At 42.5% G+C, this 18,683-nt stretch overlaps 1 protein-coding gene across 1 annotated transcript in view; it reads right to left on the bottom strand.

The window, feature by feature from the left end:
* Positions 1 to 18,683, bottom strand: part of QSOX2 (quiescin sulfhydryl oxidase 2) — a 101,279-nt gene that overhangs the window by 61,336 nt on the left and 21,260 nt on the right. Inside the window, exons 2-6 of the mRNA XM_077468207.1 lie at positions 15,359 to 15,459; positions 12,349 to 12,397; positions 9,997 to 10,102; positions 8,387 to 8,477; positions 3,012 to 3,157 (exon numbers count right to left, since the gene is read on the bottom strand). Coding sequence (XP_077324333.1) covers positions 3,012 to 3,157; positions 8,387 to 8,477; positions 9,997 to 10,102; positions 12,349 to 12,397; positions 15,359 to 15,459 — 493 coding nt within the window. The remainder of the gene's footprint in view (positions 1 to 3,011; positions 3,158 to 8,386; positions 8,478 to 9,996; positions 10,103 to 12,348; positions 12,398 to 15,358; positions 15,460 to 18,683) is intronic.

The following is an 18,683-nucleotide window of genomic DNA, read 5'->3' as shown; positions in this document are numbered from 1 at the left end:
ACCCAAGGTGGCCACCATTTTAAGAACTACAGAAGGGAGGCAACCCATCTGGGATGAGTGTTTATTATACAATTTTTAAATAGCCTAGAGCTTTTAATGAGAGTTTTATATTTACTGTAAGATATATTTCTAATGCTGCGTACACACGACCGGACTTTGAGGGACTAGGTTCGACGGTCTTTCCGACGGACTTTCCGAATGAACGAACTTGGACACACACAATCACACCAAAGTCCGACGGATTCGAACGTGATGACATACGACCCGACTAGAATAAGGAAGTTCATAGCCAGTAGCCAATAGCTGCCCTAGTGTCGGTTTTTGTCCGTCGGACTGGCATACACACGAACGGATTTCTCGGTCCGGCGGAAAAATTTAAAACATGTTCTATTTCTGAAGTCCGCCGGATTTTTGGCAAGCAAAGGTCCGATGGAGCCCCCACACGATCGAATTGTCAGACGGACTCGTTCCATCGGACCTTTGCTGTCAAAAAGTCCGGTCGTGTGTACGCTGCATTAGTGTTTAGTGAGGGACACAGGAATTCAGATACAGTCAGGTTATACTGCTATCTACAGGTGGATTGGACACTAGCAAAAAGAAAAATAAGCAAGCCCCCAGTATAACCCCTCCCGTACCCAGCATGCCTTAGTTTTGTTTTAAAGCAGCACTAAGGGCCTAAAACAAAAAGAAGGAGGTGGTGTCCTTCATTGGACTCAAAGAAATAGATTTTCCGGATGTTCCCGTTTTCTATTTGCACACAAAGGGACACAGGAATTCAAATACTGTCAAAGCAACTCCAACTAAGGCAGTAAGAAAACAAAAAACAAATCTACTACAGAGCTCCCTAGGAGGATCGGGGACAGCTTGCAGCCCAGGAGCTGTTTACAGCAAGTGATCATCAACCCTGTCCACTAACAGGCCAGGTTTTTTGTATTACCTTGGGGAGATCCAGACCAGAATACTGCAATCACTGAGCAGCAAATTATATCACCTGTGATGTATTTCAGTTATCTTGCAAACCTGGCCTGTTAGTGTGCCCTGAGGACAGGGTTGATAACCACTGGTTACCAGGACCAACACCAGAATGGAAGAAGAATCCACAAGTATTGAGAAAAAAAAAAAAAAAAAAAAGGCAAGACCAAAAGATTGGTTAGCTTTTTTCAGCAGAACTGGGTAAAAGACATCCATCCATCCTCCTAGGAAACTAGCAAAATACTGTAACTGGTGCATACAGGATAACGGAGGCCAGTGTCAAATTCTCCAGTAAGCAGTAAAATAACCTGAGGATCTGAATCCGTGTGTCCCTCAAAGAATGAGAAAAATATTAATAGGGCTCTTATTTTTAATAAAATGTCGTCTATTGAGGATAATAATATGAAAAAATACAATAAAATCTGGCAACCATGGGTTAAGCACCTTCTATCTACAAACTGGGCTGGACCAATACTTATCTTTTCTTTTTCTCACTCTTTTCTTCTTCTTCTTATCTTTCTTCTTTTCTTTTTACTTACTTTTTTATATAATAGTTAGGAATACGGGATCTTGATTCACTCCTTTTACTCACATATATATCTTAGAATCTCTGTCACTCATACTTGGCTGATTTCTCATTTATAATAGATTCCTTATGTTATTAAATATAGGATAAATGAGAATCATATAGTCTGCTACATAACTTTCTTTTTTTTCCTCTTTAAAGCGGAGGTCCACCCTAAAGTGGACCTTCCGCTCATCGGAACCCTCCCCCCCTCCGGCGCCACAAATGGCACCTTTCAGGGGGGAGGGGGGTGCAGATACCTGTACAGTACAGGTATCTGCACCCACTTCCGGGATAGCTCTCTGCGGAAAGGGGCGTAGATTACGCCCCTTTCCGCAAGTGCCCCCCGCTGCCTGCTGGGAAAACACACAGAACCCAGAGGCAGCGGGGACCGTCCTTATTGCTCAGCGCGGCTCGCGCATGTGCAGTAGGGAACCGGGAAATGAAGCCGAAAGGCTCCATTTCCTGATTCCCATACCCAAGATGGCGGCGGTAGCACTCGAGAGACGATCTACAGATCGGCTTCGGGTGCCGACATCGCGGGACGCTGGACAGGTAAGTGTCACTATTTTAAAAGTCAGCAGCTGCAGTATTTGTAGCTGCTGGCTTTTAAAAAAAAAAAAAAAAAAAAAACGCGGAGTCCCGGTGGACTCCCGCTTTAACATTCCTTCTTTTTATATTAGTTGTCAAATATTATATTTATATTTGCTCAAATATGATTAGATCTAAGGCCCCTTTCACACATGCGGACAGTATGTCCGTATTTCATCCATCTGTTTGCGGATGAAATACGGACATACATGCATTCCTATGGGATAGCGGGTGTCTGCGGATGAACATCCGCAGACACCCGCTATTGTCCGCCTCCGCTATGGTCCGATTCTGCAGACGGAGGAAAATCCTATATTTCTATCCCTCTGCAGAGCGGATCTGATGAACACGGACAGACGGATCCGTGCTCATCCGATCCCCATAGAGGAGAGCGGAGAGCTGACAGGGCGGTCCCTGCACTGTGTGCGGAGACCGCCCTGTCCGCCGCCGGCTCAGCGGGGACAACGGAGCGATCCCCGCTGAGCGAGCGGATCATCACGGGGCGGATCATGACTGATCCGCCCTGTGTGAAAGGGGCCTAAGAAGTTCTGATTATATTGTTCTGTATCGTATCCCATGCTTGTAGTTTATTTTTATTTCATTTTCTAGACATTATTTGTCTTTTCCTGTATAAAACTCAATAAAAAGATGGAACAAGAAAATATCGTTGCACTTTTGAATAAAATTTCCAATTCTAAAAACAAATAGCACAAAACAAAATGAAGAAAAGTGAGACATTAGAGCCATTCTGGAGGGGAAATGATCAGCAGTTACTAGGTTACGGCCGAGTAACATTAAACCAAGTACAGTGAAAACACACAGCATCATCCATTTAGAGGAAAGGAAAGCGCCTTGTATCTCTTACAGACACTTAGTTACTTACATGTTAATTAATCCGTGAGTACCGTTGGGGTAGATCAGGTAACACGATGGAACAGAGACAATACCAAGCGTCTCTGACAGAGCCTTATCTGAACTTAACGCTCTGTGCACCAAAATGTTTTCATACTGCATCAAGTCTATTATTACCTGGAAGAGGAGGAGAGATCATCGTCAGCACAGAAAACACTTTTAGTACATAATGTCATTGGCCGGCCTTTTAGCAAGTCTACCGTCAATTTGCTCCGAGTGTAAAAACGACATATTTTTTGTTAAATTGACAGTTTCCTGCAAAGACCACATTAACCACTTCCCGACCAGCGCACGACGATGTACGTCAACAGAATGGCACGGGCAGGCATATTGGCGTACAGGTACGTCCAATATTCAATGCCGCCCTGCCAATCGGGAGCGCGCCGGCGGCGGCGCGCTCCCGCGCTGGTCGGGACCCCCGTGAGTCCGGTCGCGGGACCCGCGGACTCAATCGCCGCGGGCATCCCTGCGATCGTCTCACGGAGCGGCCGAATGGAGGAAATGCCGTTGTAAACAGCCTTTCTCCATTCTGCCTAGCAACTAGTGACGCTGATCTCTGCTCCATGTGATTGGAGCAGAGATCAGTGTTCACTAAATGAAAGCCCAACCCCCCCACAGTTAGTAACACACCCCTAGGAACACTTAACCCCTACACTGCCACCCACTGGTTAACCCCTTCACTGCCCGTGTCATTTACACAGGAATCACTGCATTTATATAGCAGTGATTACTGTATAAAATGACAATGGTCCCAAAAATGTGTCAAAAATGTCTGATGGGTCCCCCACAATGTCGCAGTCACAATAAAAATCGCAGATCGCCGCCATTACTAGTAAAATATAAAAATAAAAAATTAATTAATAAAAATGCTATAAAACTATCCCCTATTTTGTAAACGCTATAACTTTTGCGCAAACAAATCAATCGCTTATTGCGATTTTTTTTTACCAAAAATATGTAGAATACGTATCGGCCTAAACTGAGGGAACATTTTTTATTTTTTTTTTATATATTTTTGGGGGATATTTATTATAACAAAAAGTAAAAAATAATGCGTTTTTTTCAAAATTGTCGCTCTATTTTTGTTTATAGCGCAAAAAATAAAAACCGCAGGGGTGATTAAATACCACCAAAAGAAAGCTCTATTTGTGGGGAAAAAAGGACGTCAATTTTTTTGGGAGCCACGTCGCACGACCGCTCAATTGTCAGTTAAAGCGACGCAATGCCGAATCGCAAAAAGTGGTCTGGTCTTTGACCAGCAAAATGGTCCGGGGCTGAAAGTGGTTAAACCACTCATGTGAGTCTGTCATCTAGAGAAGTTTACAATTCAGTGTCCCCACCACAGTAAAATCACAGCTATTTGACATATGTACAGCAATGACATATACTATTAGGGCTGCAACTAACGACTATTTTTCATAATCGATTAGTTTGCCGATTATTGTTTTGATTAATCGATTAATAACCTATAAAAAAAAAAAAGTGGGTCAAATCGATGTTCATTTTTAACCACAGTGACGGGAAAATTTGGAAATAGAAAACTTCTTAGTCAAAGGAATTTTCAGACAGTGGATGTGGTTTTCATTCAGAAATTACATTCATTTTAAAAATAGAATGTTAAAAACAAGTGAAAATTTCAAACAAAATTCTTTCATTCAGCGAATGTACAAAGATTTTTCGTCTGAATATTCTCATCTGAAAATTGATTTGTGTGGCCAGCATAAGGCACAGTGCACACCTATGCAGTTTTCTTTTGATCTGTTTCTGCAGTGCTTTTTGCTGTATGTTTTGATTTTTGCGCACGTGATTTTACTGCAATATGCATTTTTGCCTTTTTTTTGGGCAGATTAAAAAACACAAATTGCTGCAAAAACACATTGCATGCTTTTCTGCAGCTTCTCCATTGAAGTATATTGAACCAATAAAGCACAATTTTGCATTAAAAGTCCCCGACCCTTTCAGATGTGAACGTGTCCCATAGGAATGAACTGTAGTGCATTTCTGCATAAAGCACCAACACATAGATGTGAACCAGGTCTAAGACGTTTACTAACATAATGGGGTTAAAAAAACTAAAATGAGCCCTTTATAGTAGAAAAAAAAGCAGATAATCACTACTATAAGGGGTTCATTTTTTTTTTACTGTAGAACAGTGAGTAATATTTACAGTAGCGATTTGCTCTTTGTGTATTATAAAGGGCTCATTTTAGTTTTTTTTTAACCCAATTATGTTACTGGCCGATGAATAGATTATGAAAATAATAATCGATTAATTTCATAATCGATTAGTTGTCAATTTATCGATTAGTTGTTTCAGCCTTATATACTATATTGTCAAAAGTATTGGGACTGTCTGCTTTTAGGGTCGGTTCACACTGGGACGACTTGTCAGGCGACTTAGCCGCCTTACAAGTAGCGCCCCATTCTGTGCAATGGAACCGTTCTAAATCGGAGTGACACAAGTCGCTCAGACTTAGAAAAGGGTTCCTGTACGACTTTGTGGTGACTTGAGGCAACTTGCATTGACTTCTATAGAGAAGTCGTTTTTCAAGTTGCCGCTGAGGTCGCGTCCAAGTCGCCTGAGGCAGTCGTGCTGTAAGTTATGCTGCCTCAGTGTGAACCGAACCTTACAGGCACATGAATTTTAAAATAGCGTCTTAGTCCATAGAGTTCAATATTGAGTTGGTCCACCCTTAGCAGCTATAACAGTTTCAACTCTTCTGGGAAGGCTGTTCACAAGGTTTAGGAGTGTGTCTATGGGAATGTTTGACCATTCTTCCAGAAGAGCATTTATGAAGTCAGGCACTGATGTTGGACGAGAACGGCTGGCACACAGTCTCCGCTCTAATGCATCAAAGGTGTTCTATTGGGTTGAGGTCAAAACTCTGCGCAGGCCAGTCAAGTTGCTTGACCACAAAACAAGCACATCCATACCTTTATGGACCTTGCTTTGATCTATATTATGTGGTGGGGAAAAGGGGGGGAAAACACAGCGCTGTGACTTAACTAAGCAAAACGAACAGCTGCCAACACTTTAAACAAAGTTCAACAATTTGGGGTAAAAATAGTGTAGCGCTTCTACAATAGTGAATGTGATAAACACACACATAAACAAAAAAAATATATATATATTATATATATATATATATATATATATATATATATATATATATATATATATATATATATATATAGAGAAAGTGGTCACATAGGAAAGTCCATGATCATATGAAAAAAGTCCAATTAAAATGGGTAAAAACCTCCGCGATGTGACTGGTGCAGAGAGGTGATTCATGCCCCTGTTGAAGACATTTATGTCGAAATGCGTCGGGCTAGCTGTTGGCACCCCACATTGCTTTTATTTCTATTTTTTATTTAGCCTTTATGTGATCACCAAGTCATAATTTTTTACTTAATTATTTGACTTTTAAATAAATTTGCCGGTTAAGACCGTCTGACCCGCACCATGTGGAGCTTTCTTTTTTTTTTCTTTTTCTGGCTTAAAACCCATACCATCCTCTACCCCATATTTGGGGTTACCTGTGCTGATCGAGTCGCATCTGAGCTGGACAGGAAACTACCCTGACGTTCCATCCGTGAGATACACCGTATGGTCTACAGCTGTTTGGAGTTTCCTTTGACGGACCTTCACCGATCCATCCTTTGGTCCTAGGTTAGGACCCCAAGCCTTCCAGACTCAACCGTCATAAGACCGTGTGAGTCCAACACAGTTGGTAAGAGTATTTACCTATTTTTCTAATGTCTGCAGACAAGCCGATTTACTCGGGTGTACCTGATTAGCAAGACCCCTATCTCCCTTGAAGCGGTCTAATCATCTCTGCACCAGTCACATCACGGAGGTTTTTACCTATATTATGTGGTGGAGGGAGATTATGGTGTGGGGTTGGGCTTGGCCCCTGCGTTCCAGTGAGGGGAACTCTTAAAGTGTCAACATACCAAGTTATGTTAGACAATATCATGCTCCCAACTTTGTGGGAACAGTTTGGGGATGGCCCTTTCCTGTTCCTACAGGACTGTGTACTAGTGCAAGGTCCTTGACTGGCCTGCAGAGTCCTGACCTCAACCCAAAAGAGCACCTTTGGGATGAATTAGAGCGGAGATTGTGAGCCAGACCTTCTTGTCCAACAACAGTGCCTGACCTTACAAATGTGCTTCTGGAAAAATGGTCAAACATTCCCATAGACACCCTCCTAAACGTTATGGACGGCCTTCCCCAAAAGAGTTAAAGCCGTTATAACTGAAAGGGGTGGGCCAACTCAATATTGAACCCTACGGACTAAGGCTGGGGTGCCATTAATGTTCATGTACCTGTTAAGGCAGGTGTCCCAATACTTTAGACAATATAGTGTTTTTCACAGTGAATCACTGAAATTATTCTTTGCTTCAGAGACTACACTCCAATGACTCCCATTAAAGTCACACCAATATTATAAGGGAGTTTTTAGAGCTCTGACTTCTGCAGTGCTGTACAGAGAAAATATAGCACTGTCATCAGCCTCTGCACCAGAGGAGCTTACATTCAAATACCCCATACACAGTCTTGGTTTTGATCTAGAGTCAGTTTGGCCATAGGCCAGACACCCTTCAAGTGCATCTTAGGATTGCAAGAAGAAAATACAGCACCTGCAGAAAACCCACAAATTGCTAGGCATAGTTCTGGTGGGAACTAAACCAAAGCTATCAATACTTTAAAAGGCAAAAAACTAAATATTACCAATATCTTCTCAAACAGTGGGCACAATTAGGCTACTTTCACACCGAGGTGCTGGCGGTAAAGAGGCGCTATATTTAGCGGCACTTTACCGTCGTTTTAGCAGCGCAGTTTTATCCCCCGCTAGCAGCCGAAAAAGGGTTAAAAACACCCGCAAAGCGCCGATGCAGCAGCGCTTTGCAGGCGGGTTTGGAGCGCTGCCCCATTGTTTTCAATGGCAAGGGGCGCGTTAGGAGCGGTAAATACACCGCTCCTACAGCGCTCCAAAGATGCGGCTTGCAGGACATTTTTCAGCGTCCTGCAAGCGCACTGCTCCAGTGCGAAAGCCCGCAGCAGCGGCTGTTTGAGGGCGCTTTGCAGGCGCTATGTTTAGCACTCTAGTGCCTGCAAAGCGCCTGAGCGTGAAAGGGGCCTTACACAGGGTCAGAAGCCAGTCAGTCAGTCCAACCTAGGAGCCAGAAATGTGCTTCTTTTGACAACAGAAAAGGCTAAAAATAAAAGGTTGAATAATCAGTTTGATTCATTGACATCCTGGTCCTGCCGATTATTTTGGCGCTATATACAAAATGAAAGATCATTTAAAATACATAATTTATAATAACGAAATCACACACCTCCCGTCCAATATAGGAGTCCTCGCTCTCGAAAATGATAGCGGTGTAATGGGGTTCCTTTTTGCCAAGGAGAGAGCTGATGTCACTTGAGCTGCAAAACATAAAAACATAAAAAGATAAAAGGATGAAGCAATTTACAATAAAGAAAAAAGTAGGCATATAAAAGGTAATATTCATAAGTCTATGGATATAGTTTCCGAGAAAAGTACAACCGACTTTATTGCCCTTACAACAAACTCACTGATGAATAATCTCAGTAGAAAAGAATTTCACTCAATGAATTGTGGCAACAAATTAGGTATTTCAGGTCTATGTGGTAGACTCAAATCAGTTTTCAACCACGACTGTTTCCAAGCTTTTACCAAATGATTAAAATGATGAAAAACCAGTATGGAGCTTCTGTTTTTCATGCAGACATAGGTTCTTTTTCATCTGGTGATCTGTGAGCCATGTAAGAAGTCATGACCCCACTTATTCTAAATTTTGGACAGTTTCTCATGGCAAGAGGCGAGTTGTATAAAATAGAATGAAGACTAAAGAGGCTGAAGTCCCGTGGAGAATCAGATTTAGGTCTAGAAACTTTTTTTTTTTTTTTTAAATGATGAACATTGTCTTGGAACCTAAACCTGAAATCAGTAATTTCATTTGAATACGAACTTATTGGTGCTGTTAAAAGAGCAATAAAGGATTTTTTTTCTCCCAATCATACTAATGTAGGTGGATGCTGCATCTGTCCCCAGCGCCTCTACACTGAGAACCGAGCGATCGAACACCGCTGATCACTCAGTTTTCAGAGCTCTCTCCTCACTCACTGGAGCATCGAGCTGTAGAGGGGGCAAAGCGGCCGACTTAGACCCCTTTCACACCACACTGCCCATAGCGTCGGTGGTAAAACGCCGCTATTTTTAGCGGTGTTTTACCGTCGGATTTGCGGCGCATTACGGCCGCTAGCGGGGCACTTTTACCCCCGCTAGCGGCCGAGAAAGGGTTAAAATCGCCAGCAATACGCCGCAATAGCAGCGTTTTGCCGGCGGTATTACAGCGCAGCCCCATTGATTTCAATGGGGAGCAGCGGTGGAGGAGCGGTAAACAACGCTCCAAAGAAGCTGCCAGCAGGACTTTTCCTGACTTGCTGCCAGTGCACCGCTGCAGTGTGAAAGCCCTCGGGGCTTTCACACTACAGACAATGGTGCAGCTGTTTTAGGGCAGATTGCAGGCGCTATTTCTAACGCTATAGCTCCTGCAAAACGCCCTTGGTGTGAAAGGGGTTTAGGACTCAGTGGCTCGCTGAGACGGGTGTCAGTCCAGGCACCTGGCAGATCCAGGCTCTGGTCGGGATGACGCAGTGCCTGGACTGAAAATCGGTGACGTCAGCAGAGCGCAGACTTCAGTCCACTCTCTGCTGAAAACGGGTCACAGGCGTGCAAAACAAATTGCACTCCTGTGATCCATAGGAGAAGTAAAGCCCAACAAGCTTTGGCTGGACTTCTCCTTTAAGTCTCTAGTACTTTCATCAGTGATGGAGGATCAAGGCCGCTCTAACCAATGATGTGCACAATCGTAGAGTGAACCAATTCTAGGTGCTGGATACTGCATTTCACTGATCTTACCCAATTGGCTCCAGGGAAGGGAAAGCAGAAGGCTTGTGTTCTGTAGGGGAAGCCTGCAGATAATCTATAATCCCATGGCGAACGGTCTGAACGTTTCTATCAGAGTCTGCAAAATCAAAAATGGTAGTATAAATCACAGCATTGAAAACATGGTAGAAATTCAAAAATCAAGCAATGGAAGCTTATTGTTCTCTTCTTATTGTTTTTGTGAATATCAACATGCCTGCAACATTTAGTATAGGAAAATTAAAAGTCACATTTTGGCAAAACTAATTTAGTGTCTGCATGAAAGTTCAACTTGCATGTTGTCCTACATCTTTTGGAAACCGTAGGGCTGATTCCCCCACCTGAATGGCACAGCATCCAATGGAACTATTAGTTCAGCCAATAGTGTCACCCTACCCCCAGGGATTTACCATAACAGTTCCATAAATAATTGGGAAGAAATATAGGGGGGTTGTTATTGGTGACCTCATGAAAATACTATATGTGGACTGACCTGGGTTTCAATGCTTTCTGACTCAGAACAAAAAGGCAGCCAATGACGACAGATCACTATACTGGTTCCAGGTCTGATTGTATCAACAAAGGCCAGATAAACATTTTTAATGGATAAATCAGTAGATCCGTCACTGGATCATTTGAAAAACCCAAGAACTCGCAGCTTCCTACCCAAACATGGGTTTGGATTCAGCTTTAAAAAAAAAAAAAAAAAAAAAAAAAAAAAAAACAGGTACAAGTACATTATTTATATTTAACACTGAAATTTATTGGGGGATATTTACTAAAGTAAAGCTGAATCTGTGGACAAAGCTATACGCAGATCCGGCCACACAATATACACTAAAGGCTAACAAACCAGATACGTTTTTGGCTTTATGCATTCGGCGAAACCTATCAATACCTAAATTGTCAGATGCCGGCCGTGAGTCAATGGAGAGCCCGATTTCGGTCACAGAGGTCCTCATTGCCATAAAGATACTTAAGCTCCATAAAACGCCCTGGCCCAGAGGTCCACCCCAGTACATATTATAGAAAATTTACAGACACGTTAGCCCCTCTCCTCGCAAACTCTTAATGCTCTACTGAAACAGCATTCTTTTGGTCGAGACATTGACTGCCCCAATTTGGTCCAATTATAGACCCATATCATTACTAAATGTGGACATAAAAATTCTAGCCAAAATTCTAGCATTGCGACTCAATCTAATCATTGGGGGGCTGATTCATAAGGAACAGGTGGCCTTTATACCTCAGTAGAAAGCTAGTGATAATCGTTGTGTCGTTGTACTACAACATTTAGTCAGATCCCGTAAAATACCTATGCATCTCTTGTCACTCAATATAAGGAAAGCATTTGACATGGTATCCTGATCTTACTTGCATTATATCTTGCAACGTGGGTGTTTTTGGCCCACACGTTCTACAACAGATGAGTGCCCTATACACCTAACCCCAAGCTTACGTGAAATACTCTGGGTTTCGCTCAGAATGCTTTCCGATACAAAGAGGGACAAGACAAGGCTGCCCTTTATCCCCATTAGTATTTGCCCTCGCAATTGATCTCCTTGCAGCCCTAAATCAGAGCAAATCCGAATATTCAAGGTTTACGTCTCACAAATTATGATTATTTGCCGACGACACGTTATTCGTTACCTCCCCACATATTACCCTGCCAAATCTCATTCAGCTCTTAGACAAATTCGCAGTGGTCTCAGGCTTAGGGGGTCAACAAAGCAAAATCTAGGGCCCTCAATGTGTCTCTATCACAAACAGAATTCAAGCTCCTACAAACGAATTTCCCTTTTCTATGGTCCACCTCATCTATACCCTACTTAGTAATCAAACTGACGAGCAACCCGACTCACCTATTCCAAACCAACTATCTCCCCATGCTGAACCATCTGTCCTCCCTACTTAACACTTGACAACCTCTATGTGTCTCATGGGTTGGGTGGATTGCGGCAGTAAAAATGTCTTTGTTGCCTAAGCTCCTATATCTCTATAGCATCCTTCCAATCGCGATCCCACCTTACTTCCATCGAGTAATACAAAGTCGAGTATAAAAATACATATGGGGCTCATTCTACAAATGTGCCCATTTCTTATATCTCCTGCCTTGCAATATTATAGCTGCAAATTATTATATCTCAATAAAAATATAGTGCTAAAAAAAAAAAAAAATAGAAAAAAATAAATAAATAAAAAAAAAATTAAAAAAATATTTGGTTGCCAATAGAAAAAACAATTCTTCATTAGTTCATCGGTTCATTATAAAGTTTTGCATATATTATACTTTTGTTGGGTGTAACATATTTTGCTCTGTTCTATAAAATCAAACGCAATAATTACCTTTGTAATTTTCACCTTGCGTAAAATCCTTTGTAAATGCACTAAAAAACTAAAAAAACAGTAAAGAACGTTAAGTTAAAACATATACTGCATGTAACATTTTACAGCAATGGTTTTAGTTCACCAATTTAGATTTCACTAATAATCTCTATCCTCCTTTAAACTCATTTCTGAATATAGAAACATTCATTCTAGGAATTAAATAGCTCATACGTGTATATAGGCTCTGTACAATGTGTGCAAACTTCACAAAATGTAACGAGGTGTATAGTCACGGAACAAGTGCAAATGGGTGCCTTTCCTAGTCAATGAGGCATTCTCAATAGCAGGGTGGGAAAAGCCAGGCTTAGAAGCTAAAAAACGGAGAGTGTGCACCAAGGTCCAGACCCCTATAGGAATTGTGCTTCCCGGGATAGCTCTCTGCGGAAAGGGGCGTAGATTACGCCCCTTTCCGCAAGTGCCCGCCCCTTTCCGCAAGTGCCTGCCCCTTTCCGCAAGTGCCCGCCCCTTTCCGCAAGTGCCCGCCCCTTTCCGCAAGTGCCCGCCCCTTTCCGCAAGTGCCCCGCTGCCTGCTGGGAAACACACAGATCCCAGAGGCAGCGGGGACCGTCCTTATTGCGCAGCGCGACTCGCGCATGCGCAGTAGGGAATCGGGAAATGAAGCCGAAAGGCTCCATTTCCTGATTCCCATACCCAAGATGGCGGCGGCAGCACCCAAGAGACGATCTAGAGATCGGCTTCGGGTGCCGACATCGCGGGCGCGCTGGACAGGTAAGTGTCACTATTTTAAAAGTCAGCAGCTGCAGTATTTGTAGCTGCTGGCTTTAAAAAAAAATAAAAAATAAAAACGCGGAGTCCCGGCGGACTCCCGCTTTAATGAGAGCTGTCTTAATTAGCACTACTGAAGTTGCTCCGACTTTAGAGAAGGTACCTGTACTACTTCAAGGGGACTTCTATCCAAATTGCGCCCATAGACTTTAATGGAAACCACCTCCAAGTCGGATCTTCATCTATACTGAAATTATTCGGATCCAACATTACAGGAATTCCCTGCAGTGTAGCCCCTCCCTCACTTCAGTGGTATCAAAGTAGTACTCAAGTTGTCAGCAAATTGCCGGGAAAGTAGCAGTCGTGTGTTTAACCAAGTTATTGTAAAGGCTGAAGGTTTTTTTACCTTCACGGATGAAGGTAAAAAACCTTCTGTGTGCTTCTCACCCCACAGCCGCCCTAATACTTAACAGGCACCCTCTCTCTATCCAGCAAAGTACATGGAAGCCTTGGCTGTCCTTGATCTCTTTCCTTATTGGCGCAGACAGCAGCTTGAGCCATTGGTTACCACTGCTGTCAGTCACAGCCAGTGATCCAATGAGGAGAGAGCAGGAGGTGGGGCAGCACCACGGCTGTGTGTGTGTGTGTGTGTGTCTAATGGACGCACAGACCGTGGCTCAGGAGCAAGAACGCACCAGTGTCCCCATAGCAAGTAGCTTGCAATTAGGGATACTGGTTAAGGGGAAGGAGCCAGAAGCGCCGGCGGGGGACCAAAGAAGAAAAGAATCAGGGCTTCTCTGCAAAGCCATTACACAGAGTAGGCAAGTATAACTTATATTAGGTTATTATTTTTATAAAGAAAAGCAAAACAAAAAGAAAACTAACATAAAACTTTCAGTTAGACCAACATGGCTACTGTACATATATAAAAAGTTAGTAGTCAAGTCTCCCATTTGCTAACCGGTAATACTTGGCCCACAATTTCCGTATTGATGCAGCCGGATGGCCAGGTTATCTTTCTGGTAGGGACTTCAGCAATTCTTTCGAACCCTGGCAGACTACGTTTGAATCATACTGTGAGGTCAAGGATCCCCTCCCCCATGCCCTCTCTAAGATGTAGGCCTTGCTGATTTTCCCTGACGTGGAGAAGAGGGAACTTTCCTTCACATCTTCTGGTCTTGCCCAAAACTCCAACAGTATTGGTACAAAGGATCTCCCAACAATTTAGACTTTACAATTCTGAGGGATCCTGCCTTCTTCCTGCTCCACTGCTCATAAATACCGCTTCAGACATATAAGAAGTCAGTTCTTCATCACTTGATTAATGCCACCAAAGCTTGTGTTACTCTGTGCTGGAAATACCCCAATCCCCCTTTCACTGCTGTGTGGCTTTAATAAGGTCAGGAACATCAATACCCTGGAAGACCTGGTACTTACCGCCCAAAATAGAAGAGAAAGATATACGAAAACATGGGCATACTGGAATATGTTCTTATATTCAGACGAAGGGAAGTCCCTCCTGGAGACCTGCACTGAAGATTGAGGTCCTCCTGCTCTTCGCACTGTTACACCCACGCAACTATACCCCCCCCCCCCCCGGTGTGACCCTATGTCTCTGTACCTTAGTTTCTAAAAACGTAAAGTGTCTGCCCGTGCAAACGCGAGCATAATGTACATGGTTACCGCCTTTTTCTTTTGAAGTGATTAACGGTTATGGGTATTAGTGATATTAAACTACCGTACTTTGCATTCCTGCACCACGCATTATCCTGTATTACCCTGTCAAATTGGATTGTCTTTATATTTGGTGCGACACGGAAAATCCCTTTCTCTTATTGTATGATGTCCCGATGGATATTTTATTCTTTCATATAAATGAGGAATTTTGAAAAACAAAAACAAAAAAAAGTACAGGAAAAAAAAAAAAATGAATATGGCTAAAGCATGTGAACTGGTTTTCTATATCTTCTATGCAATATCATGCAATTCAGAAAATTTGTCATGTTTAACACACAGAGAGGTGTTTCCATCCTTAAACCTTTTAATCACTTCTTTTTTCTGTAAGCCATTATAAAATAATTTACCATTGATATTTAAACAGGAGCTTCAAGAGAATGGGGATAAATCTGGAGTTCTCTTTTACTATAATTGCAAAGGGGATTCCAGTTTGCTGGCCCATGAATAAGATCTTTAGGCATAAGCATACAGTATAAAGTGGTTTTGCCATTGCAACAGCACTTACCCGGAACGTTGGATAGAACTGGACACCATAGTCCTTGCATATGGCCGTATTGTCCTCATCGGCACAGTTTAACACCCCAATCTTTATTGATGAATGCCAGTCTGGAAGGAAAGAAATCAAGAGTTTCATAAGAGAATACACATCTGGCAAGCTATTTTTTGACAATACAAGTCTTTGGTTACATTATGTAAACGCTTTGCCGATATCCTGCGCATGTCACTTTAGTAGCTGTAACATTGTATCAAGCAGCCACAAGGCTTAAAGATATTCAGGATGGATGTCGCTGAGCAGGTACAGTTAATGCCTCCATATGTCTCTGTACTGAAACTGGACCGCAGCAATAAACTGGCCCCAGGACTGGGTAACAGAGGAGTTTGTACGTTTAGTAACCCCCCCCACTATGTATCCCAGGCTCTGCTTGCTCATCTGCATGCTTGGGAATGGGATAGTGGGTGCTGCTGTGTAGAGGGGATGGGGGGAGAGCAGACACAACCACTCGCCTCCTCCTAGTTGTTGACCCGGAAGTGACATCACTTCCAAGTACCCATTGACAGTTTCCCCAGCCATCAAATATAATACAGTGCAATATGTATTTCATTGCATTCAGTGGTGCACAGAGACGTGCAGGGTCTTTTAGACTAGAGGTCGACCGATATTTGCCGTTTTTTAATAAATCGGCATCGGCCGATTGAGCTGATAAAAAGGCCGATTTAGAACAGCGGGACTTGGAAATGACTTCTGTAATAGAAGTCAGTGTAAGTTGCCCGAGTAGTCATAGAAACTTCTTTCCTCCTCTCTGGGCTCTGCCAAGAACAGAACAGAAAGATACAATGTTTACACTTCTGAATGAATGAAATCATCTCTGTGTGTAGAAGTTCTCAGTTTAACCATTTAAAGGCTAAATCTTTTCTGACACTTGTTGCTTACAAGTAAAAGTCCTGTATTTTCTGCCAGAAAATCACTTAGACCCCCCCAAAAAGTATATATATTTTTTTAGCAGAGATCCTAGGGAATAAAATAGCGGTTGTTGCAACATTTTATGTCACACGGCATTTGCGCAAAGGTCTTTCAAATGCATTTTTTTGGGGGGGGAAAAAAAAATACACTTAATGATTTAAAAAAAAAAAAAAAAAAAAAACTAAAACTGTAAAGTTAGTCCATTTTTTTTTTTTCGTCCAAAAGTTTTGAGTACTTGTTTTTATTTTATAGGCTGCTTGCACACTGGAGTGGGCAGACGTTGATGGTAAAATGTTGCTAGTTTTAGCAGTGCTTTACCATCATTTTAGCAGTGCTATTCGGCTGTTAGTGGGGCGCATATAATCCTAGCTAGCGGCCGAAGAAGAGGTTAAATGCGCCCGTGAAGCACTGCTGCCAAATCGCATTGCATGCGCTTGGGCAGTGGTGCCCATTAATATCAATGGGCAGGAGTGGTGGAGAAGCGGTATACACCACTCCAAACGTGCTGCTTGCATCGCCTCAGTGTGAAAGCACTCTGTCTTTCACACAGACTGCAGGGGAGCCGTTTTGCAGGCACCTTACAGGCACTATTTTTAGCCCAAAAGCGCCTAAAAAAAACTCCCCAGTGGGAAAGGTGTCTGTTAGGTTTTATGAGATGAAGGGGGATAAAAAAATAAAATAATTAAAAAAAAAAAAAAAAAAAAAAAAAAAAAAAAAAAATCGGCATATCGGCCCAAAAAAAAAAAAAAAAAAAAAAAAAAAAAAAATCGGCATCATATATCGGCCGCCATGATTTCTAAATATCGGCATCGGCCAGAGAAAAACCCATATCGGTCGACCTCTATTTTAGACCATGGATGGCTCATTAAAGAGAACCCGTATAAAAAATGTAAAAAAACAAAACAAAAAAAAAATCACTAGTAAAAAAAAAAAAAGTTGTAAAAAAATGTAAGTTACACCAAAGCACATAATAAATGTACATAGGGGGGGGGGGTTGTCCTGGGGGGTGGTTTGTCCTGGGGGTCTCTATACTGCTGGAGGGCGGTCAGTACTGAGGGAGGACTATAGTGGATGTGGGGGGACACCATGTTTTTACGCACTGGGCGACATCAACCCTAGTGACGCCACTGATACCTTGGGGAGGCACCCGCTGCAAGGACGGACTGTGCTGCTGGGGGGCCCCTGATGGCAGGCGACACGCTCAGGGTTCCCACCGATTCTGGATTATGGCAAGTTGAATGATTTCAATTCTATACTACAATGTAATAATGCACTTCAATCATCCTGACACCACAACCATGATGCTGGGATGATTGAAGTGCTAACACCAGGTGTTTGGAGTTTCTTTATCTGCTGATTTGTTAAACTCTGGAATACACATTTCTATTGTGGTCTAGGATCTGGGCCTGCTGTCCCTCCATCCCTCTTTCCTTTTTTCTTTCGCTCTCCCTCCCCCTTTCTTTCTCCATCTCTCATTCATCTGACTAACCACACCCCCATTTGAACCACACCTACTATTACACTTAAACCACGCCCATTTTTTGGCACAATGCATTCTTTTTTTTTCCTGTCACACCAACGCATGCCCCGCCCCCTAATTATAAGACTCCGCCTACAGCCAAAAAGTGTCCCTAAAATTGTTTTTACAATGTTGGCAACTATGGACGAGAGCGTCACACGTGTGTGTATACACTCCAGATAAAGGACAGCCCACTCCCTCCCTCCCTCCACTAAACACAATGGGGGCAGCATTTGTGGTGGGAATGTCCAAAGATCTGGGATTATTAGCAGCTTGTACGGCAATATATAAAAAGGGAGATTGTGGATATGGTCATACCCAGCGATCCATGTCTATTCCACAAAACATACAATGCAAAAAAAAAAAAATAATAATAAAAAAGTACAATACTGTCATATTTAATAAATGCAGCAAACTGACAATACCTAAAAAATGGTTAAATCCAGAAAGATCCACAATAACAGAATGGTTTAAAAGAGTTGTATATATACATAAAAATGGAGTACTAGAGAAGTAGAAGTAGAGAATACAGAAAGTTTTACCAGTATCTGGGAAAGATAAATTCAAGAAAACTAGGAAATATAGAGATATGGGTGAAGAGGGTAAAGGGCATGAGAGTGAGTAGAGAATGGGGGAAAGGGGAAGGGGGAATGAAATGAAGGGTACAATAAAAAAAAAAAAAAAGGGAGGGGAAGGGGGAGGGAAAAGGGGTATTAGACCCCCATTCACACCTGAGGGTTTTGTAGCTGGAAGCCTGAAGCTACCAAACGCTAGAGGGGGAAAAAATCTATTCTCAATGGAGATGGTTCACATCTCCACTCCACGTCGCCTGAAGCTCAAACAAGTTCC

Source organism: Lithobates pipiens, unplaced genomic scaffold (assembly GCF_037356315.1).
Source record: "Lithobates pipiens isolate NorthernLeopardFrog02 unplaced genomic scaffold, aLitPip1_a1.2 Scaffold_11, whole genome shotgun sequence".
NCBI lineage: Eukaryota > Metazoa > Chordata > Amphibia > Anura > Ranidae > Lithobates > Lithobates pipiens.
Note: the sequence above shows the minus strand (reverse complement) of the source record. Positions and strands in the feature narration are given on the sequence as shown.